The 25495-nt window shown below is 44.5% G+C and overlaps 1 protein-coding gene across 1 annotated transcript; it reads right to left on the reverse strand.

The window, feature by feature from the left end:
• Positions 1-1313: 1313 nt before the first annotated feature.
• On the reverse strand, positions 1314-14138 carry atp5f1e (ATP synthase F1 subunit epsilon). Its single transcript, XM_078236295.1, has 3 exons — positions 14015-14138; positions 7473-7596; positions 1314-1434 (listed from the first exon to the last, which is right to left on the reverse strand). Exons 1-2 carry the CDS (start codon positions 14044-14046, stop codon positions 7476-7478), a joined length of 153 nt encoding a protein of 50 aa, XP_078092421.1. The 5' UTR covers positions 14047-14138; the 3' UTR covers positions 1314-1434; positions 7473-7475.
• Between the last annotated feature and the right edge of the window lie 11357 nt (positions 14139-25495).

Raw genomic sequence — 25495 nt, forward strand, 5'->3', positions numbered from 1 at the left:
AAAAGCTGTGCCACAAACTTTAGGAACACCTGCAGTAACATGCCAGTCAACAACTGTTTCCTGATTTCAAGCCAATCAGGATAAATAGATCATTTTTAGGTTGGCAAACTGTAAATAGTGGCATGTATTGTAGCCAAATGCGTTGACAACACAAAAGATATGTAGGATAGAGCAAGAAGAGTCTGCAAAGAATATTGATAAGTGAGTGGGCAACAATTTGGCAGTTAGTTGTGGTAAAATGTGAGGTTGTCCACTTTAGCAGGATGAAAAGAACAGTATTATTTAAAATAAAGTGATTGCAGCATGCTGCAGTACAGAGATACCTGGATAAACATTAGCATGAAACTACAAGTAATTAGGAAGGCAAATGAAATGTTGGCCATTATCCCAAGTAGTATAGAGTAAACTAGTCAGGACATTGGTAAGACTGCACCTAGAGTATATGTATTGTTTTGGTCTCATTTTAAAGAGGGATACACAGTTTAGAAAAGGTTCACTACGCTGATTCCTGGGTTGAAGGAATTGTCCTGAGGAAAGGTTGAGCAGGTTGGAGTTTAAAAGAATGAGGTGATCAAACTGAAACAATTTCAGGGGGCTTGACAAGGTAGATGCTGAGAGAATGTTTCCCTCATAAGGGAATCTAGAACAAATGGGTATAGTTTCAAAATAAGGGGGCACCTATTTAAGAGGGAATTTCTTCTGTACTCAGATACCCATCGGCTCGATAATCACCAACCCGGGAAAACTGGATACACAATAAAGCACAGAACAAATCATCCAGTCAACGTCCCAGATGACCCTCCTTTGAGCTGACTCGTAGTGATTCAACACAAGGGTCACCACACCTCAGGGGGAGGGGCAAGGTTGAGAAGGCAAGCCTTCATTAATAACCTCAGCTTCTTTGGGATTTGAACCTGTGCTTTTGATGTCTCTGCATCATGAACCAGCTGTCTAGCCAACTGAACTAAACTGACTCCCACAAATCACCCAGCAGTGATACTGACAACAGAGTTGTGGATCATCATGGTCTCCTTGTGTCAACTTTGACTGAAAAAATGAATCAGGGCAATTTGTTTTCCTTCAATCAGTTACAGGGTTTCTCTAAAATAAAAACAGCTCATGTCCCATGACACAAAGCAGAACATTGCCAAAACTGTTATCTTTTAACATCTGTTAAAACGGAAAGTAAAATGTGGAATAAGGAGGGATCATGAACATTAGCCTTTCCAGCTAATGTTCCCACACAGCCAGTTTACTCAATACAGTTCACAAATAAATTCAATCACCCTTGAAGAAAGAACAGACAAATAATGTTTAAATAGAATCTATATTTTTAATTAGCATTTGGTCAGTTTTGCAGACAGTCTTCAAATAGATTCGCAGTTCCATCTTTCAGGATGATGGGTTGCGTTCTCATATTCCAATGTTCAGGTCCTAGAAGAAATTAGAAGACAATTAACACACTTGACTGAGGAAGCCTAACTGTAGTGAGCTGCACAGGAATCTGGTGAACCTGATCTGGCCTGGGAAAATCTGGAGGGGGTGGGGGGGCGCTGCTCCTTCATCAGGTAAGTGGGAGTTCTGTTCACAAACAGGGCATATAAAGACAAACTCAATTTACAAAATAATGGTTGGAATGCGAGTCTTTACAGGTAATCAAGTCTTAAAGGTACAGACAATGCAAGTGGCGAGAGGGTTAAGCACAGGTTAAAGAGATGTGTATTGTCTCCAGCCAGGACAGTTAGTGAGATTTTGCAAGCCCAGGCAAATCATGGGGGTTACAGATAGTGTGACATGAACCCAAGATCCTGGTTTAGTTTAGGCCGTCCTCATGTGTGCGGAGCTTGGCTATCAGTCTCTGCTCAGCAACTCTGTGCTGTCGTGTGTCATGAAGGCTGCCTTGGAGAACGCTTACTTGAAGATCAGAGGCCAAATGCCCATGACCGCTGAAGTGTTCCCCCAACAGGAAGAGAACATTCTTGCCTGGTGATTGTTGAGCGGTGTTCATTCATCTGTTGTCGAAGCATCTGCATGGTCTCCCCAATGTACCATGCCTCGGGACATCCTTTCCTGCAGCGTATCAGGTAGACAACGTTGGCCGAGTTGCAAGAGTATGTACCGTGTACCTGGTGGATGGCGTTCTCACGCAAGATGATGTCGATGATCCGGCACACCTTGCAAAGGTTGCTGCGTCAGGGTTGTGTGGTGTCGTGGACACTGCTCACCTGAAGGCTGGGTAGTTTGCTGTGGACAATGGTCTGTTTGAGGTTATGCGGTTGTTTGAAGGCTTGTCCCCTACGGACAAGCCCTCCGTATACACAGGATCTGCTCAGATAAGGAGGATCGCAACAGACACCTCCAGATGCTGAAAGATGCCTCATAAGAACAGGATATGGCGCTCAACTCATCGATCAACGGTTCCGACGCGCCACAGTGAAAAACCGCACCGACCTCCTCAGAAGACAAACACGGGACACAGTGGACAGAGTACCCTTCGTCGTCCAGTACTTCCCCGGAGCGGAGAAGCTACGACATCTTCTCCAGAGCCTTCAACATGTCATTGAAGATGAACATCTTGCCAAAGCCATCCCCACACCCCCACTTCTTGCCTTCAAACAACCGCACAACCTCAAACAGACCATTGTCTGCAGCAAACTACCCAGCCTTCAGGAGAACAGTGACCATGACACCACACAACCCTGCCACAGCAACTCTGCAAGACGTGCCGGATCATCGACATGGATGCCATTATCTCACGTGAGAACACCATCTACCAGGTACACAGTACATACACTTGCAATTTGGCCAACGTTGTCTACCTGATACGCTGCAGGAAAGGATGTCCCGAGGCATGGTACATTGGGGAGACCATGCAGACACTACGACAACGGATGAATGAACACCGCTCGACAATCACCAGGCAAGACTGTTCTCTTCCTGTTGGGGAATACTTCAGCGGTCATGGGCATTCAGCCTCTGATCTTCGATTAAGTGTTCTCCAAGGCGGCCTTCATGACACACGACAGCGCAGAGTCACTGAGCAGAGACTGATAGCCAAGTTCCGCACACGAGGACGGCCTAAACCAGGATCTTGGGTTCATGTCACACTATCTGTAATCCCAACGACTTGCCTGGGCTTGCAAGATCTCACTAACTGTCCTGGCTGGAAACACAATACACATTTCTTTAACCTGTGCTTAACACTCTCTCCACTCACATTCTCTGTACCTTTAAGACTTGATTACCTGTAAAGACTCGCATTCCAACCATTTTGTAAATTGAGTGTGTGTCTTTATATGCCCTGTTTGTGAATAGAACTCCCACTCACCTGATGAAGGGGCAGGGCTCCGTAAGCTAGTGGCTTGTGCTACCAAATAAACATGGGGGAGGTGTCAGACACTGGAGAACAGCTAATGTGGTCCCACTATTTAAGAAGGATTGTAGAAATAAACCAGAGAACTACAGACCACTAAGTCTCCCATCAATGGTAGGGAAACTATTAGAGAAACTTCTGAAGGAGAGCACCCATCTCCACTTGAAGGAGCAAAGCTTGATCAGGAATAGTCAGCATAGCTTTGTCAGAAGGTCATGCCTAATAAATTGGATTGAATTTTGAGGTAACCAGGTGTGTAGATGAGGGTAGTGCAGTCGATGTGGTTTATATGGATTTCAGCAAATCCTTTGACAAAGTCCTACATAAAGGCTTGTAAAGGTAAATTCACATGGATTCACATTGGGCAGCACAATGGCACGATAGTTAACACTGCTGCCTCAGCACCAGGGACCCGGGTTTGGTTCCTGGCTTGGGTCACTGTGTGGAGTTTGCATGTTGTCCCTGTGCCTGCCTGTTTCCTCCAGGTGCTCCAGTTTCCTCCCACAATCAGAAAGACGTGCTGGTTAGTTGCATTGGCCATGCTAAATTCTCCCCCAGTGGACCCAAACAGGCACCAGAGTGAGACAACTGACTCAGACATGGACAGAGTGGATAAGGAGCAGCTGTTCCTCTTAGTTGAAGGGTTAGTCATGTGGGGACAGATGTTCAAGGTGAGGGCAGGTAGTTTTTTTTTGAGGGGGGGGGGGGGGAAATGTGAGGATAAAAACTTTACCCAGAGGGTGGTGACAGTCTGGAATGCACTACCTAGGAGGGTGGTTAAGGTGGATTGCCCCTCATTCTTTAAAAAGTATCTGGATCAGCACTTGGCATATCATAATATTCAGGGCTATGGGCCAAGTGCTGGCAGATGGGACCAGGTGAGAGTTCAGGTGTTTCTAATGTGTTGCTGCAGACTCGATGGGACGAAGGGCCTCTTCTGTGCAATATGATTCTATGGATTGGAATCCAATATTCATGGGCAGAACAGTACATGAACAATTGGTGGTGGTTCAGGTTGCAAGCAGACATGGGTAAAGGAAAAGCATGCAAAGCTACACTTCCCTGAATGACTAAAGACCATGTACATATATATTTATATTCTGTAGTATATATAATGACCAGAGGCTAAATTAAGACAAGGGCTATAGTCATAGTACTGTACAGAACCAAGCTGAAAATAAAAGGGCAGATCTAAAAAAAAATCAAAGGACAAAGAAAAGACAATAGATTAAAAGATAATATAAAACTCAAAAGTCTTTTGAGGCATGGTTAGTAAGTTTGCAGATAACACTAAGCTTGGTGGCATAGTGGACAGTAAAGAAAGTTATCTCCAATTGCAACGGGATCTTGATCAATTGGGCCAGTGGGCTGACAAATGGCAGATGGAGTTTAATTTAGATAAATGCGAGGTGATGCATTTTGGTAGACTGAACCAGAGCAGGACTTACTCAGTTAATGGCAGGGCGTTGGGGAGAGTTATAGAACAAAGAGATCTTGGGGTACATGTTCATAACTTCTTGAAAGTGGAGTCACAGGTGGACAGAGTGGTGAAGAAGGCATTCGGCATGCTTGGTTTCATCGGTCAGAACACTGAATACAGGAGTTGGGATGTCTTGTTGAAGTTGTACAAGACATTGGTAAGGCCACACTTGGAATACTATGTGCAACTCTGGTCACCCTATTATAGAAAGGATATTATTAAACTAGAAAGAGTGCAGAAAAGATTTACTAGGATGCTACCGGGACTTGATGGTTTGAGTTATAAGGAGAGGTTGGATAGACTGGGACGTTTTTCCTCTGGAGCGTAGGAGACTGAGGGGTGATCTTATAAACGTCTATAAAATAGTGAGGGGCACAGATCAGCTCGATAGTCAATATCTTTTCCCAAAGGTAGGAGAATCTAAAACTAGAGGGCATAGGTTTAAAGCGAGGGGGGGGGGGGAAGAGATACAAAAGTGTCCAAGAGGGGCAATTTTTTCCACAGAGAGTGGTGAGTGTCTGGAACAAGCTGCCAGAGGTAGTAGTAGAGGCGTTTAGACAATTACATGGGTACAATGGGTATAGAAAGATATGGGCCAAATGCAGGCAATTGGGATTAGCTTAGGGGTTTAAAAAAGGGCGGCATGGACAAGTTGGGCCAAAGGGCCTGTTTCCATGCTGTAAACCTCTGACTCTAATAAATACAAATAGTAAAAGGGTAGTAAAAATGAAGAGGACACCAATTCGGGATAATACAAAGGATATATCTTTGCAGAGGAAGGCGGCACCAAATGAATAAAACATGATGCCTCTCTCCACTAGAGAAGAGGATGTTACGAATGTAACAATAAAAGGAGGCAGGAGTGATATTGGTTGGAATAAAATAGAGGTACTTAAAAGCCGAGTAGTCCTCAAAGTTCCAGATGGAATGCATCCTCGGTTACTGAGGGAAGAGTGGAAGTTGTGGAGATTCTGAACACAATTTTGCAATGCTCCTTGAATAAGGGGGTGGTGCCAGAGTAAACAAATGTTACAACTTTGATAAAAGGGGACAGGAATAAATCCAGCAACCACAGGCTATTCAGCTCATCAACCAGGGGGAACTTTCAAATTCAACAACAGCAAAATTAATTGGCATTTGAAAATATTTGGGAAATCATGTTTCAAAACATGATTTTTGGCTAAATTCAAGTGGAAGGAATGGTCCATCAAGTCTGCACCAACTCTGAGTATCTTACCCTGGCCCTCTATCCATAACCCCACATTTACCATGACTAATCCATCTAACCTGCACATCTTGGGACTGCGGGAGGAAACTAGAGCACTGAGGAAACTCACACAGACATGGGGAGAACATGCAAACGCCAGAGTCACCCAAGGCTGGAATTCGACCCAGGTACCTGGAGTTGTGAGGCAGCAGTGCTAACCACCATGCCAAATTCAAATGACAATGCTAGCAAGGTACAAAACCACCCAAGGGGACAGAATTCAGGGTTTAGCTGTAAACATTGCTATTCAGATTTATTTTTGAACGTTACAATCGCCATCGAAACTGATCACAGAAGTAGGAATTCATATATGTTGTTTGGAAGAATGTATCGTTTAGTTGGTACTCTCAGCCTCCATGTTATAGGCTGCAGAAACAGAAGCACCTGAGGATACCTTCACAGATTTGTGGATGCGTGGCAGATCAAATTGAGAAGTACAAAAGCAAGGAAGTTAGGGTAAAGCTATATATAACACAGGTTAGACCTCAAGTGAAATATGTGCTCAATTCTGGGCACCAACTTTTGGAAGACCTTAGAGAAGGTGCAGAAGAGATTTAATAGAATGGTAGTTGGGAGGAGGGACTTCAGTTATGTGTAGAGATTAGGGAAGAGAGAAGGTTTGACCACAGTAAATGATTTGATATAACAACAAGGAAAACCTGTTTCTAGCAGCACAAGGATCAGTAACTAGATGACAGACTTAAGGTGATTTTTCTCCTTGGTCAGGAAATGGGCAGTGGTTGGTGAAGAAATAGGTTCACAGCGACTTACAAGATTTACAAGAGGGCTGAAGTCACTCAGCACCATAGAGCAGCACAGTCACTGTCTCCAGGAAACTTAGTCTGGGGGAGAAAGGAGATATTTCAGCTTCATGTCTGAACTTTAACCATGTATCCTCTTTGGTTGAAGTTCTATATTAGATATGGGAAACAGTAGCTATCTGCTATCATCAGGATGGGAAAAGAAAATGTCCAAGTCTACCCCACGTTGCGAGCTAAAAGGAGGTTTTGTTAGCATTTAATACAAAACAACAATTAATTTATCACTGTTACATCTCAAAATCCACGTTCTTAGTAAAAGCTACCAATTGCTGCTAAACAGCGTCAAATGGTGAGGGAACATCAGGGTACAGAGGACTCTGAATATCCCAAAACAGAATTAAAAATTAAACTTGAGTGGGATTAGCTTGATGGTTCATATGAGATTGATTGACTGCAACATTCTACGCTTCAAAAGCCCTTGTAAACAAGATGCATTCCTACACCATAGTGCTGCTAAGTTCAGTGTGGCATTTTGAAATAAAGACCACTATTCCCTCCCACACTAACCCAAGAGGACAGTACAGTACTTACCTATCATTGTTTCGGCTTGCTGACTTTGACATTTACATCTGCTGCTTTCTTGGCCTCTGCTTGGTACTGGGGTTTTAGGGCAGCCCTCACCACTTGTGCACAGATTCGAGAGTACTGAATGTAACTGCAAGGAGGAAGATGATCAAGATTGAGTTCTTGGCTCAAATGTAATGCAAAAACCTGGCCACAGAAATACTGCATTTAACAAAGCTTTGGAGCTGCAGTGTGACTAGAAAGCTTTAAAAGACAATATTTGGGCTCGAAACTATGCACTGCGTGGGGTTAACCACACTTTGGTCAACTTCACTTGGACAAAAAGAAACTCAACTGGAATAATGGAAGAAAAGACAGGTCTAAACTTTACTCAACCAGAAAATGTTTAAAATTGATCATTCCGTATTTTGATTTCTGGATTATTTCCACATGAAGTTATAGCAGGAACAATTATTTCTTTTTTATTATTGGGCTGAAGTGGGATCACTGTAGCAAGAACAAGTCACAATTACAAAAAATGACAGGCAGGATAAGACAATCAGGTGGTTTACCAAATCGCCAAGCTTGTTTAATCTACTCGTAAGAGGGAAAATTTAGCTGTTGATACTATGGGATGCTTTGCTAACACTCAGCTGTAGTTCTCATGCCTCTAGGTCAGAGGCTTCTGGGTTCATGCCCCACTCTAAAAGACTTGTGCATACAATTCAGGCTGACACTCAGTACTGAGAAAGTGTGGCGCTGTCAGAGATGCCATCCTTTGGATGGAACATTCAACCGAATCATTGTTTGTCCTCTTGGATGGGAATAAAACATACCATGGCACTAGCGCAAAGTAGTTTGGAGCTGTGCTCCGAAAGCTTATGGTATTTGCTACCAAATAAACCTATTGGACTTTAACCTGGTGTTGTGAGACTTCTTACTGTACTAGCGCAAAGAGCAGAGACTTTTCTACAGGTATCCTAGCCAATGCTTATCCAGTATCAATAAAATAAGTTATCTGGTCATGATCACATTGCCATTTGAGTGTGCTTATTAAGTGTAAATTGCTGCATACCTCCCACTCATGGTGCAACAGGCACCGAAATGTGCTGTACCCCTTTCTAACATGCTACATTACATTTTCAAACTACTCAAGACAAAAGGTTTTATGTTTTGCTGTGTTGAAAGATATTACATAAGTAAAGTCTTTTCTTCTTTACTGTCACCTAGAATTCCAGACAAGTAAAAGAACTGTGACCAACTCTAACCTCACTCATTTATGCAGCTCCCCATTTCAAACATAATGTAGATTTTGTAGGACAAACCGTAGTCATAGAAACCCTACAGTGTAGGAGGCCATTCAGCCCATCATGTCTGCACCGACAACAATCCCACCTAGGCCCTATCCCCATAACCCCACATATTCACCCCACTAATATCTCTAAAGTATGAATCCTGGGGCACGAAAGGGCAATGTAGCATAGCCAATGTACCTAATCCGCACTGCGGGAGGAAACCAGGGCAGCCGGAGGAAACCCACGCAGACAATGGGGCGACCATGCAAACTCCATACAGTCATCCAAGCCAGGAATCGAACCCAGGTCTCTGGAGCTGTGAGGCAGTAGTGCTAACCACTGTGCCACCCTCTCGCCCACATCCTATCTTCATCCTACTTAGTCAATAACCAGGCGGCCTGCCATTTATAGATCACCACATTGATTTCAAACAAATGTAAATCAGGCGAGTTCAAAAAGAGGACAGCCAATGTGCACTCCACCAGGTCACTGGGCAGGCAGAGAAGATGAATAATATCCCAATCAAATGTTTTTTAAAAATATAACTTAGAGGACAGCAGACAGCACAGAATTTAGACAGGCCTTACAAAACAGAGTCAAAAGCAGCATTCTCATTAGACCTCCAGTCCTGTATCAAAAAAACAGCCCCAACAGCCAAGAGGCTCCACTCAGAAATAAATTAGCCTGGTTCTCACTGGAACGACGGAGGTTGAGGGGTGACCTGATAGAAGTCTACAAGATTATGAGGGACATGGACAGAGTGGATAGTCAGAAGCTTTTTCCCAGGGTGGAAGAGTCAATTACTAGGGGGCACAGGTTTAAGGTGCGAGGGGCAAGGTTTAAAGGAGATGTACGAGGCAGATTTTTTATTTATTACAGAGGGTGGTGGGTGCCTGGAACTCGCTGCCAGGGAGGGAGTGGAAGCCGATACGCTAATGACTTTTAAGGGGCATCTTGACAAATACATGAATAGGATGGGAATAGAGGGATATGGTCCCCAGAAGGGTAGGAGGTTTTAGTTCAGTCGGGCAGCATAGTTGGTGCAGACTTGGAGGGCTGAAGGGCCTGTTCCTGTGCTGTAATTTTCTTTGGTTTTAAAAACTCCTTAATACATCATAATACCAAGATACAGAACTCCCTATACGGTGTCTCTCCTACAACAAGAACTTTTACCCCAAATCTTTTTAAGCTTCACAACTGCATCTTAAGGGAAGCTTTGGGGGTCTTTGATGATGGACTCAATACTACTCTACACTTATCAAGTTGCAATTGCATTACCTCTTCCTCAAAATTCTCTGACAAACACACTAAAAATAATTAGATCATGCTAGTTGTTGTCCAAGTCACGTAGCTCAGTAGTTGTAATAGTCAAGCACAAATTCCAAAAATTATTAACTATTGGGATGAAAGCTCTGGTCTCATCCCAAAATGTGGAGATGCCGGCGTTGGACTTGGGTAAACACAGTAAGAAGTCTCACAACACCAGGTTAAAGTCCAACAGGTTTATTTGGTAGCAAAAGCCACTAGCTTTCAGAGCACTTGCTGCTCCTCACCTGATGAAGGAGCAGCAAGCGCTCCAAAAGCTAGTGGCTTTTGCTACCAAATAAACCTGTTGGACTTTAACCTGTTGTGAGACTTCTTACAGAGGAAACCCACACAGACAAGGGGAGAATGTGCAAGACTCTGCAGTGACAGCGACCCAAGCCAGGAATCAAACCCAGGTCTCTGGAGCTGTGAAGCAGCAGTGTTAACCACTGTGCCACCATGCCACCCTAAACCCAATCAATTGTATTCCTTTATCACCTCTGCTCTTTTTGCAAGTGGTGCAATTGGATTTTTTTTATAGAACATAGAACAGTACAGCACAGAACAGGCCCTTCGGCCCACGATGTTGTGCCGAGCTTTATCTGACACCAAGATCAAGCTATCCCACTCCCTATCATCCTGGTGTGCTCCATGTGCCTATCCAATAACCGCTTAAATGTTCCTAAAGTGCCTGACTCCACTATCACTGCAGGCAGTCCATTCAACACCCCAACCACTCTCTGCGTAAAGAACCTACCTCTGATATCCTTCCTATATCTCCCACCACGAACCCTATTGTTATGCCCCCTTGTAATAGCTCCATCCACCTGAGGAAATAGTCTTTGAACGTTCACTCTATCTATCCCCTTCATCATTTTATAAACCTCTATTAAGTCTCCCCTCAGCCTCCTCCGCTCCAGAGAGAACAGTCCTAGCTCCCTCAACCTTTCCTCATAAGACCTACCCTCCAAACCAGGCAGCATCCTGATAAATCTCCTCTGCACTCCTTCCAGCGCTTCCACATCCTTCTTATAGTGAGGTGACCAGAACTACACATAATATTCCAAATGTGGTCTCACCAAGGTCCTGTACAGTTGCAGCATAACCCCACGTCTCTTAAACTCCAACCCCCTGTTAATAAAAGCTAACACACTATAGGCCTTCTTCACAGCTCTATCCACTTGAGTGGCAACCTTTAGAGATCTGTGGATATGGACCCCAAGATCTCTCTGTTCCTCCACAGTCTTCAGAACCCTACCTTTGACCCTGTAATCCACATTTAAATTAGTCCTACCAATATGAATTACCTCACATTTATCAGGGTTAAACTTCATTTGCCATTTTTCAGCCCAGCTTTGCATCCTATCTATGTCTCTTTGCAGCCTACAACAGCCCTCTACCTCATCCACTACTCCACCAATCTTGGTGTCATCAGCAAATTTACTGATCCACCCTTCAGCCCCCTCCTCTAAGTCATTAATAAAAATCACAAAGAGCAGAGGACCAAGCACTGACCCCTGTGGCACTCCGCTAGCAACCTGCCTCCAATCCGAAAATTTTCCATCGACCACCACCCTCTGTCTTCGATCAGCTAGCCAGTCACCTATCCAATCGGCCAACTTTCCCTCTAACCCACACCTCCTCACTTTAATCATAAGCCGACCATGGGGGACCTTATCAAACGCCTTACTAAAATCCACGTATATGACATCAACTGCCCTACCTTCATCAACACACTTAGTTACCTCCTCAAAAAATTCAATCAAATTTGTGAGGCACGACTTGCCCTTCACGAATCCGTGCTGACTATCCCGGATTAATCCGCATCTTTCTAAATGGTCGTAAATCCCATCCCCAAGGACCTTTTCCATCAATTTACCAACCACCAAAGTAAGACTAACCGGTCTATAATTACCAGGGTCATTTCTATTCCCTTTCTTAAACAGAGGAACAACATTCGCCACTCTCCAGTCCTCTGGCACCATCCCCGTGGACAGCGAGGACCCAAAGATCAAAGCCAAAGGCTCTGCAATCTCATCCCTTGCCTCCCAAAGAATCCGAGGATATATTTCATCAGGCCCAGGAGACTTATCGACCTTCAGTTTATTCAAAACTGCCAGTACATCTCCCTCCGAACATCTATTTCCTCCAACCTATTAGCCTGTAACACCTTCTCTTCCTCAAAAACATGACCCCTCTCCTTGGTGAACACTGAAGAAAAGTATTCATTCATCACCTCGCCTATCTCTACTGACTCCATACACAAGTTCCCACTACTGTCCTTGACCGGCCCTAACCTCACCCTGGTCATTCTTTTATTCCTCACAAAAGAGTAAAAAGCCTTGGGGTTTTCCTTGATGCGACCTCCAAGGACTTCTCATGTCCCCTCCTAGCTCTCCTAAGCCCCTTTTTCAGCTTATTCCTTGCTAACTTGTAACCCTCAATCGAGCCATCTGAACCTTGTTTCCTCATCCCTACATAAGCTTCCCTCTTCCCTTTCACAAGACATTCAGCCTCTTTCGTGAACCATGGTTCCCTCACTCGGCCATTTCCTCCCTGCCTGACAGGGACATACCTATCAAGGACACCCAGTATTTGTTCCTTGAAAAAGTTCCACTTTTCATTAGTTCCTTTCCCTGACAGTTTCTGTTCCCAACTTATTCCCCCTAATTCTTGCCTAATCGCATCATAATTACCTCTCCCCCAATTGTAAACCTTGCCCTGCCGTACGGCCCTATCCCTCTCCATTGCAATAACAAAAGACACCTAATTGTGGTTACTATCTCCAAAGTGCTCTCCCACAACCAAATCTAACACTTCGCCCGGTTCATTTCCCAGTACCAAATCCAATGTGGCCTCACCTCTTGTCGGCCTATCCACATATTGTGTCAGGAAACCCTCCTGCACACACTGCACAAAAACTGCCCCATCCGAACTATTTGACCTATAAAGGTTCCAATCAGTATTTGGAAAGTTAAAGTCCCCCATGACAACTACCCTGCGACCCCCACACATATCCATAATCTGCTTAGCAATTTCTTCCTCCACATCTCTATTACTGTTTGGGGGCCTATAGTAAACTCCTAACAATGTGACCGCTCCTTTCCTATTTCTAACCTCAGCCCATATTACCTCAGTGTGCAGATCCCCCTCGAAGTGCCTTTCCGCAGCCATGAAACTATCCTTGATTAACAATGCCACTCCTCCACCTCTTTTACCAGCTTCCCTACACTTAGTGAAACATCTATACCCCGGAACGTCCAACAACCATGTCCAAAACAAAGACTTACTTTAACAGCACAGTAAAATATTCCGTCAGTAATGCACTGGAACGTCAGCCTAGCTTGTACATTGAAGTGGGGCTCGAAGCCACAACCTTCTGAATCAGAGGCGAGAATGCTACATATTCCGCCACAGTTAACATCTTTTGCTACCAAATCTTTTTGCGGTTGCTACCAAATAAACCTGTTGGGACTTTAACCTGTTGTTGTTAGACTCCTTACTGTGTTTACCACAACACCGGCATCTCCACATCACAGTTAACACCCTGCAGTTACTGAGATAGATCAGCCCAGCCACATCAATGCTGCAACCTTGAATGCTGCGTCTTTAAATGCTACACTGCCTTCATCATTAAGTTCGTATCAGTCTTAAGGATATCTGTTTTAACACATTAATTAATGGGAGCTAACACACATATGCAATTATAATGGAAACCTTCCACATTGGGTGTCACCATCCAGCCAAGGTCATCAAATCAGGCAAACTACAATCTAAAGCTTCTTTCATTCCATAACCGTCCCCTCCCCCTCTCTGCACCATTTCCCCTTCCTCCCGCAGTGACCTCCAGCCCAGCCAGACTCAGGACATTAAGCTCCCCGCCTGCCTGTCCCTCTCCAGGGCGGGGTGGGGTGTGAGAGAAAGACCCGCTCCTCTGTCCCCGGCCTCAACCGAGGCCGCTACCTGTACCTCAGGCCAGCCTGCCTCCAGAATGCCACCATCTTCCCCGCGCTCCCTTCACCGCCTCCGCCAAGATGGCGCCCAGCAAGAACAGAGCCGTTAACAACCCAGCCAATAAAAGGCCGGTTGGACAAGTTAGCCAATCAGAAAAAGAGATGCTTGACCAATCTCGGGACAGATTGGTGCGATATTGGCCAATCAGTTACCAAACAATTACCGACCATTCAGAGCGCCCGAATGTGAGCCAATCAGAGAGCGGGATTAGAAGGAACCCTCCAATCAGAGAGCGGGATTAGAAGGAACCCTCCAATCAGAGAGGAACCATGCCCAAGGGGCTGAAGCCTGAAGGACAATGTCAAACCAGCATCCGGAAACATCCACTTCCCCACATATAGAATCAATACAATATGTATATATAATAAAAATGGACAATCAAATGAAAGGTGGAATAGATTAAAGACCAAAATAATCATATTGTGAAAGCAGAAGGCATGGCTGAGTGAATAAATGAATCCTCCCAATCCAATTAGAATCCAATTAGGGCAATAAATAGAATCTATGAAAGCATAAAGGAAAAAAAAATATTACAGCAGGTTGTGTCTGGTTTAGCAAGCGCAACCCATTTCAATGTTGGAATGTGTGATGCTGACATAATTAAAGCAGAATGATAAGGGCAATTTGGGAAACTGTTTAGGATTCTTGACTTTATTAGGAGAGTTGAGAGTAATTTAGACTTGAACTTTGATAGTGACTAGAGGTGGCTTGTGCAAAGTATATATGTTCAGTTATAAAATAAGCTACAATACAAGAAGTGAAGGATTAAAATACAAATATTATAGCATTGTAAAATAAGAGAGATACAACTTGTATATTTATAGTTTCCATCTGCTTTGGCAATATTGTCTTTTGTACCACTTCCGGGAATGCAGAGGTACGGTCTGAGAACCATAGGAGCAGGAATAGGCCACTTGGCCCATTGATCCTGCTCTCCCATTTGGCAATAATCACATTTTAATTTGATGTTTTTAAGTTTCCTTTGTACTTTGATTTCTGTTCGGGCTGTTCCCCCTCCTTTTTGGGGAGCTCCCCCTTTTACTTTGTCCTGATTTAATCTGAGTTTGTTTACTTGGTTTGGTTTGACCTAAAAAAGAGGACAAGATCACGGCTGATCTGATTGTGGCCGCAGCTCCACTTTCCTGTCTGCCCCTCATAACCCTTATCTATCAAAAATCTGGGTGGCATGATGGCACAATAGTTAGCACTGCTGCCTCACAGCGCCAGGGAAATGGGTTTGATTCCTTTGATTGGGTCACTGTCTGTGCCTGTATGGGTTTTTTCCGGGTGCTCCCACAGTCTGAAAGACGTGCTGGTTAGGTGCATTGGCCGTGCTAACTTCTTCCTCAGTGTACCCGAACAGGCGCTAGAGTGTGGCGACTAGAGGATTTTCACAGTAGCTTCATTGCAGTGTTAATGTTAGCCTACTTGTGACAGTGATAAATAAACGTTAAACTTTTAAGATGTGGAGATGGGGTGGGCACAATAAGAAGTCTCACCTGATGAAGGATCAGCGTTCTGAAAGCTCACGATACCAAATAAACCTCTTGGACTTTAACCTGGTGTTGTGAGACTTTAAACTTTTAACTCAGCCTTGAATAAAGTCAGTGGCCCAGCCTGGAAACACATCCTTCCAATTGACTATTTTATATCAGATATACAGTTTGATTACCAGCTAATGAAATGTAGTCGCTTGAAGGTTATGGGGTATTTTTGTTCTGTTTACTCCCAGGACTATGCCTGGTTTCCACATCACAGCTCGTGTTAATGCATAACCATGTTCTGTTGAAGTTGTCAACTCATCTCTTGGTATCGTTGGTACAATGGCTTGGAGCACCAACGTGATGGATTTGAGTAAAACTCATTCTGTGAGTTAAATGGGGCAGGTGCTTCTGAGGAGAGACACTTGCAATGTTTGACTCCATTCCGTGGCATTCAGGGGTGCTCATGCATGCGTTCCACAACTATCCATTGCACAAGCTTCACAGAATCTACTCATCTTGGTACCGAAATTCTCACTGGAATTTAGAAGAACGAGAGGGGGTCTCATCGAAACATATAAAATCCTGATGGGACTGGACAGGCAAGATGCAGGAAGAATGTTCCCGATGTTGGGAGAAGTCCAGAACTAGCTGTCCCAATCTAAGAATAAGGGGTAAGCCATTCAGGACTGAGAGGAGGAAGAACTTCTTTATTCAGAGAGTTGTGAACCTGTGCAATTCTCTACCACAGAAAGCTGTTGGGGCCAGTTCGTTAGATATGTTAGAGGGGCAACTTTTTCACTCGAGGGTGGTGAGTGTCTGGAACGAGCTTCCAGAGGCAGGTACAATTTTGTCTTTTAAAAAGCATTTAGACAGTTACATGGGTAAGATGGGTATAGAGGGATATGGGCCAAATGCGGGCAATTGGGACTAGCTTAGTGGTAAAAACTGGACAGCATGGACCAGTCGGGCCAAAGGGCCTGTTTCCATGCTGTAAATCTCTGTGACTCTATGACTATGTTAAAGAGGGAGCTGGACTTGGCCCTTGCAGCTAAAGGGATCAAGGAGAGAAAGCAGGAGTGGGATACTGAATGTGCATGGTCAGCCATGATCATATTGAATGGTGGTGCAGGCTCAAAGGGCTGAATGGCCTACTCCTCCACCTATATTCCATGTTTCTAAAATGTGGAAAGGTTCTTCAATTAGACAGCAATTTAGTTTTGATTTCTGACCATTCTGAGACTTTTAGAAAGCGCAACAAGTTTCATAACTGGAATAATGGATTATGAGGATGTTTTGGCAGAAGAAGCAGAGTGATTGAGGAGATTGGATTATGAGGCGTGATTATGTAAGTTGGGCATGCTCTCGGTCGTAAAGAGGTTGAAAGATGACAATTGTTGTTTTTAGGATTCTAAAGGGACTAGGTAATGCCAACCCTGGCGAGCTGTTTCACCTTTGTCGGGAACAGTAGGACCAGAGAAAACAGGCCGTGCGTTGAAGGCGGTAATTTCGAAACTGATTTATGGAAACAATGCTTCAGTGAATGGATGATCAGTCTATGGAACGGACTCCCCAGGGAGTGGCTGGATATGTTCAGTATTGATTCATTTAAGTGCAAATTGGAGAGATTTCCTTTGGGATGGAATATATGATGATATATATATATCATACATACATATTATATATATGTATATGAATATATATATATATATATATATATATATATATTTCCCACGGTAGGGGAGTCTAAAACTAGAGGGCATAGGTTTAAGGTGAGAGGGGAGAGATACAAAAGTGTCCAGAGGGGCAATTTCTTCACACAGAGGGTGCTGAGTGTCTGGAACAAGCTGCCAGAGGTAGTAGTAGAGGTGGGTACAATTTTGTCTTTTATAAAGCATTTAGATAGTTACATGGGTAAGATGGGTATCAAGGGATATGGGCCAAATGCTGGCAATTGGGATTAGCTTAGGGGTTTTAAAAAAAAGGCGGCATGGACAAGTTGGGCCGAAGGGCCTGTTTCCATGCTGTAAACCTCTATGACTCTGTCAGCAACGATATGGAGATGCCGGCGTTGGACTGGGGTAAACACAGTAAGAAGTCTCACAGCACCAGGTTAAAGTCCAACAGGTTTATTTGGTAGCGCTAGCCACCAGCTTTTGGAGCCCTGCCCCTTCACCAGGTGAGTGGGAGTTCTGTTCACAAACAGGGCATATAAAGACACAAACTCAGTTTACAAAATAATGGTTGGAATGCGAGTCTTTACAGGTAATCAAGTCTTAAAGGTACAGACAATGTGAGTGGAGAGAGGGTTAAGCACAGGTTAAAGAGATATGTATTGTCTCCAGCCAGGACAGTGAGTGAGATTTTGCAAGCCCAGGCAAGTCGTGGGGGTTACAGATAGTGTGACATGAACCCAAGATCCTGGTTGAGGTCGTCCTCATGTGTGCAGAACTTGGCTATCAGATTCTGCTCAGCGACTCTGCGTTGTCATGTGTCGTGAAGGCCGCCTTGGAGAACGCTTACCCGAAGATCAGAAGCCGAATGCCCGTGGCTGCTGAAGTGTTCCCCAACAGGAAGAGAACAGTCTTGCCGGGCGATTGTCAAGCAGTGTTCATTCATCCGTTGTCGTAGCGTCTGCATGGTCTCCCCAATGTACCATGCCTTGGGATGAGGAGGATCGCAACAGACACCTCCAGTTGCTGAAAGATGCCCTCATAAGAACAGGATATGGAGCTGAACTCATCGATCAACAATTCCGACGCGCCACAGCGAAAAACCACACCTACTTCCTCAGAAGACAAACATGGGACATGGCGGACAGAGTACCCTTCGTCATCCAGTACTTCGCCGGAGTGGAGAAGCTACGACATCTTCTCTGGAGCCTTCAACATGTCATTGATGAAGACGAACATCTTGCCAAGGCCATGCCCACACCCCCACTTCTTGCCTTCAAACAACCGCACAACCTCAAACAGACCATTGTCTGCAGCAAACTACCCAGCCTTCAGGAGAACAGTGACCACGACACCACACAACCCTGCCACAACAACTCTGCAAGACGTGCCGGATCATCGACATGGATCGCATCATCTCACATGAGAACACCATCCACCAGGTACACGGTACATACTCCTGCAACTCGGCCAACATTGTCTACCTGATACACTGCAGGAAAGGATGTCCCGAGGCATGGTACATTGGGGAGACCATGCAGACGCTACGACAACGGATGAATGAACACCGCTCGACAATCATCAGGCAAGAGTGTTCTCTTCCTGTTGGGGAACACTTCAGCTGTCACGGGCATTCGGCCTCTGATCTTCGGGTAAGCATTCTCCAAGGTGGCCTTCACGACACACGACAACGCAGAGTCACTGAGCAGAGACTGATAGCCAGGTTCCGCACACATGAGGACGGCCTCAACCGGGATCTTGGGTTCATGTCACACTATCTGTATCCCCCACGGCTCGCCTGGGCTTGCAAAATCTCACGAACTGTCCTGTCTGGAGACAATACACATCTCTTTAACCTGTGCTTAACCCTCTCTCCACTCACATTGTCTGTACCTTTAAGACTTGATCACCTGTAAAGACTCGCATTCCAACCATTATTTTGTAAATTGAGTTTGTGTCTGTGTATGCCCTGTTTGTGAACACAACTCCCACTCACCTGATGAAGGGGCAGCGCTCCGAAAGCTAGTGGCTTGTGCTACCAAATAAACCTGTTGGACTTTAACCTGGTGTTGTGAGACTTCTTACTCTGTAAGCAACTACAAGGATTCAAGGTCAGTCTTGAATGACCTTGGAATGGTGGCATTCCCCGTCCAAAAATACATCAGATTTCATGTGTACTCCCAGCTGTCACCACACCACCTCTCAACATCTTCACTGCCTCTATATTAGCAGACTCCTAGATGGGCAAACACTTCCTCCAACTTAATGCTGGGAAGACTGAAGCCACTATTTTCAATTCCCATCACTTTGTTCCTTAGACAATAACTCCATTCTTGTCCCTCTCCTGGCAACTGCTTAAGGCTGAACCAACTGTTAACAATCACAATATTGTATTTGATCCCACGAGATTCTAACCACAAATCTGCAACATTCTGCACAAGTCTGCTTATTTTCACTTCAGTAGCATCACCCAAGTCCACACTCGTGCCTCAGCTCAATCTGCTCCCAATACCTTAATTCATGCCTTTGTTACATCTAGACTTGACTATTCTAATACTGTCATCCCAGTTTCCTCCTTCCATGGAATTAAACTCATTCAAAACACTCCTTTCCAAATCCTAACTTGTACTTACGTGGGGTTCTGGGCTAGGGCCTAGGTGGAATTGTTGTCAGTGCAGGCTCGATTGGATGAATGGCCTCCTTCTGCACTGTAGGAATTCTATGGTGGTTAATGTTTATGAATTACTGGTTGAACCCAAGCTAAATTATTGAGTCCAAGTTTGGTCATTAGGCTTTGGAAAAGAGTTAAGGCCTTAGAGGGGCTCCACGGGAATTTAATGGGATGGTCTCCTAACTTGTACTTCCCCACCAATCATGGGAGACAGACAGAATGAGGAGCCACTAGCAGGAGTGGGAGGCAAAAGTCGACATGGAGAGTATGAGGGATGAGGGCTAGAAAGCTTAATGACCTCTGAAACAACTGGGACAAGGTACTAGAGAACTGAAGCAGGCCTGACTTCATCCTGTACCCACATCCTGCCCCTGGGATGAAAATAACATGATTGGGGTTTTTTGTTTATTAAAACGGGTCCAATGAGTTTGGACATTTTCTGACTTGAGCCACCCACTTCGGTGGCAAAAATCTGACAAATGGAGAACAAAAGAAGGGAGTCTGGAGTTAAGGTGGCACAATGACTAGCATTGTTCTCTCACAGCGCCAGGGACAAAGTTCAATTCTGGTCTTGGGTGGAGTCTGTGTGGAATTTGCACATTCTCTGTGTCTGCATGGGTTTCCTCCGGGTGCTGGTTTCCTCCTAAACTCCAAAGATGTGTGGGTTAGGTGGATTGGCCATGGTAAATTGTCCCTTAAGTGTCAAGGAGATTAGTAGGGTAAATACGTGGGGTTCTGGGCTAGGGCCTAGGTGGGATTGTTGTCAGTGCAGGCTCGATTGGATGAATGGCCTCGTTCTGCACTGTAGGAATTCTATGGTGGTTAATGTTTATGAATTACTGGTTGAACCCAAGCTAAATTATTGAGTCCAAGTTTGGTCATTAGGCTTTGGAAAAGAGTTAAGGCCTTAGAGGGGCTCCACGGGAATTTAATGGGATGGTCTCAGGCTTCAGTTACATGGAGAGATTAGAGAAGCTGTGGTTTTTCTCTTTGGAGCAGAGAAGGTTAGGAAGAGAATTCATATTCATGAAGGGTAAATAAGCAGAAAATATTTCTGGTGTTTGAAGGGTCAATAACTCAGAGACACAGATTGAAAGTATTTGGCCAAAGAACCAGAGGTGGTATGAGAAGATTTTACGTAAGATAGAAATATGGAAACATAGATGTTATTAGAGGTTGGAATACGGTGCCCGAATGGGTATTGGAGGCAGATTGAATATTAATTTTGAAAATGGATTTAGGTAAGTACTTGAAGGGGAAATATTTGTAGGACTATGTGGAAAGACAAAGACTCTTCTGTGCTGCGACATCCTACAATTCTATGTCACCCCAAGCACTATCATTCCAGCACAGTCACCTGGAGGAAGGGGTGTGTGAATGTGTGTGTGTGGGGGGGGGGGGCAGGTACCCAAATGGGATATGACTCCAGAGTAATATCACTTCAGTAGATATCATGCCAGGGCAATGTCACCACAAAAGGATTTCACTCCACAGGACTGTCACTTTTGAAAAAGGTCACCTCAGGGCACTTCTGCAAAATTTTCGCAATGCTTCTACCAATGTTACAATAGATGAAGCCCTACAGAAGTGTCTTATGTTTATCATTAGTGTCACAAGTAGGCTTACATTAACACTGCAATGCAGTTACTGTGAAAAACCCCTAGGTGCCACATTACGGTGCCTGTTTGGGTATATCGAGGGAGAATGTAGCATGGTCAATGCACCCAAGCAGCATGTCTTTTGGACGGTGGGAGGAAACCGGAGCAAGCACACAGACAGGGAGAACATGCAGACTCCACACAGACAGTGACCCAAGCCAGGAATAAAACGCAGGTCCCTGGTGCTGAGGCAGCTGTGCTGACCAACCACTACGCCACCACTTCGATATTTTTAATATCTTATTTTGTGTGTTCGTAATTTAGCCGGATTGCATCAATCTAATTGCTTGCTGTATTATCTGAAAGCTGTATACATTAGGTGAAATGTGCATTTATTAAATCATGCAGATACCACTTTGAAGGATAAGTAATCACCTTTGCGAAGTTGGGCTGTTTAACAAGATCTATGTTCTAAACCTCAAAAATTTAAGAAAAAAATCCCCCCGCTCCAGAATCATACCAGCTTTAGTGTTCTAAGAGAATCATAGAAACCGCAGCACATTCCTGGTGCAATGAAATTTTCAATTTCACATCAAGGTGGTGATGTTGCCTCTCCTTACTGATTGTGGTCTGAGTTAGGAAGTTCAGGATCCAGTCGCAGAGGGAGGTGCCGAGGCCCAGGCCATGGAGTTTGGAGATGAGTTTCGTGGAAATAATAGTGTTGAAGGCTGAACTGTAGTCAATAAATAGGAGTCTGACATAGGTGTCCTTGTTGACTACAGCTTAGCCTTCAACACCATTATTCCCACAAAACTCATCTCCAAACTCCATGGTCTGGGCCTCGGCACCTCCCTCTGGATCCTGAACTTCCTAACTCTCAGACCACAATCAGTAAGGATAGGCAACATCTCCTCAACACCGGTGCCCGACAAGGCTGTGTTCTCAGCCCCCTACTATGCTCCTTATACACCTATGACTGTGTGGCCAAATTCCCCTCCAATTCGATTTTCAAGTTTCCTGATGACACCACTGTAGTGGGTCGGATCTCAAACAATGACGAGACAGAGTACAGGAATGAGATAGAGAATCTGGTGAACTGGTGCGGCAACAATAATTTCTCCCTCAATGTCAACAAAACAAAGGAGATTGTCATCGACTTCAGGAAGCGTAAAGGAGAATATGCCCGTCTACATCAATGGGGACGAAGTAGAAAGGGTCGATAGCTTCAAGTTTTTAGGTGTCCCGATCACCAACAACCTGTCCTGTTCCCCCCCAATGCCGACACTATAGTTAAGAAAGCCCACCAATGCCTCTACTTTCTCAGAAGACTAAGGAAATTTGGCAGCTACGACTGTCACCAACTTTTACAGAAGCACCATAGAAAACACTTTTTCTGGTTGTATCACAGCTTGGTATGGCTCCTGCTCTGCCCAAGACTGCAAGTGTCTACAAAAGGTCATGAATGTAGCCCAATCCATCACGCAAACCAGCCTCCCATCCATTGACTCTGTCTACACCTACCGCTGCTTCGGCAAAGCAGCCAGCATAATTAAGGACCCCAAGCACCCAGAACATTCTCTCTTCCACCTTCTTCCTTCAGGAAAAAGATACAAAAGTCTGAGGTCACGTACCAACCGACTCAAGAACAGCTTCTTCCCTGCGGCTGTCAGACTTTTGAATGGACTTACCTTGCATTAAGTTGATCTTTCTCTACAGCCTAGCTATGACTAACACTACATTCTGCACTCTCGTTTCCTTCTCTATGTTTTGTCTGTATAGCGTGCAAGAAACAATACTTTTCACTATGTTAATACGTGACAATAATAAATCAAATCAAAATACTTGAGATGTATGTGAATTTTGGGAAGTGTGTTAGAATTTACATAGAAGGTAGAACAGTACAGCACAGTACAGGCCCTTCGGCCCACGATGTTGTGCCGAACCTTTTCCGAAACCAAGATCAAGCTATCCCACTCCCTATCATTCTAGTGTGCTCCATGTGCCTATCCAATAACCTCTTGAAAGTTCCTAAAGTGTCCGACTCCACTATCACAGCAGGCAGTCCATTCCACACCCCAACCACTCTCTGAGTAAAGAACCTACCTCGTACATCCCTCCTATATCTTCCACCACGAACCTTATAGTTATGCCCCCTAGTAACAGCTACATCCACCCGAGGAAATAGTCTCTGAACGTCCACTCTATCTATCCCCCTCATCATCTTATAAACCTCTATTAAGTCGCCTCTCAACCTCCTCCACTCTAAAGAGAAAAGCCCTGGCTCCCTCAACCTTTCCTCATAAGACCTACCCTCCAAACCAGGCAGCATCCTGGTAAATCTCCTTTGCACTCTTTCCAGCGCTTCCACATCCTTCTTATTGTGAAGTGACCAGAACTGCACACAATATTTCAAATGTGGTCTCACCAAGGTCCTGTACAGTTGCAGCATAACCCCACGGCTCTTAAACTCAATCCCCCTGTTAATAAACGCTAACACACTATAGGCCTTCTTCACGGCTCTATCCACTTGAGTGGCAACCTTCAGAGATCTGTGGATATGAACCCCAAGATCTCTCTGTTCCTCCACCTTCCTCAGAAACCTACCTTTGACCCTGCAATCCGCATTCAAATTTGTCCTTCCAAAATCAATCACCTCACACTTTGCGGAAATAAAGAGGAACCTCCTGGCCTGTTTAACCAAAAGCATTGCAATCTGATTTAACACCTTTAACAATTGAATTGACTTCAACATCTTGCAATTATCTGGCTGAAATGCAAAATTGAGGTTCAAAGAACCTAGAAAATTACAGCACAGGAACAAGCCCTTCGGCCCTCCAAGCCTGCACCGACCATGCTGCCCGACTTAACTAAAACCCCCTACCCTTCTGGGGACCATATCCCTCTATTCCCATCTCATTCATGTACTTGTCAAGGCGCCCCTTAAAAGTCACTACCGTTTCCACTTCCACTACCTCCCCCGGCAATGAGTTCCAGGCACCCACTATTCTCTGTGTAAAAAATCTGCCTCATAACTCCTTTAAACCTTGCCCCTTAAACCTATGCTCCCTAGTAGTTGGCTTTTCCACCCTCGGAAAAAGCTTCATGCCAGTTTTGCAGAATCTTGGTCAGATCATCTGGAATACATCATTCAATTCTGGACATATCTCAGGAAGGATATATTCAATATTGGAGGGGGTGCAGTGAACCATTCCTCCGAATGATACCAGGGTAAGAGTTTAAATTAGAAGGAAACATGTCTTTATTCACTCCAGCATAGAATATTCAGGTGTGGTCTACTTGATGTGTTTCAAATAATACAAGAATCCATTTGGGTAAAGGTAACTATTGCCACTTGCAGGAGAATTCCACTAAAAGGAGACTTCTGGGAGTGAAATCAGAAGGTATTACTTTACACAAAGAGCACTAAAAATCAGAATCCCTACACAGCAGATGACCATTCGGCCCAGTGAGTCTGCACCAACTCTCCGATAGAGCATCTTACCTCAGGCTCTATCCCTGTAACCCCACTAATCCCTACACATCTTGGGATACTAAGAGGCAATTTAGCATGGCCGATCCAACTAACCTGCACATCTTTGGACTAACCCCCCCAAAGACTGTGTTATGCCAATTGAAGTTTTCCAGACTGAAATTTCTTAGTTGGAGAAGGGTATGAAAAGACTTGGAGCAAAGGCAGTTGATCAGCTGTGATCGAATTGAATGGCTGAAAGGTGTCAAATAACGTATTCCTGGTCATACTCTAGACCTGCTGGTTAGGTGCATCGGCCATGTTAAATTCTTCCTCCGAACAGGCACCAGAGTGTGGCGACTAGGGGATTTTCACAGTAACTTCATTGCAGTGTTAATATAAGCCTACTTGTGACACTAATAAATAACTTTTTTTAAAAAACTATATGTTCTCACAATAGAAAAAGCCTGTATCTGACATCCATCTTAATACTTAATGTGGCCTAGACAAACATTCAAATCTAAGAAATTCAGACACAATACAA

The sequence above is a fragment of the Mustelus asterias genome, chromosome 20, assembly GCF_964213995.1.
Source record: "Mustelus asterias chromosome 20, sMusAst1.hap1.1, whole genome shotgun sequence".
NCBI lineage: Eukaryota > Metazoa > Chordata > Chondrichthyes > Carcharhiniformes > Triakidae > Mustelus > Mustelus asterias.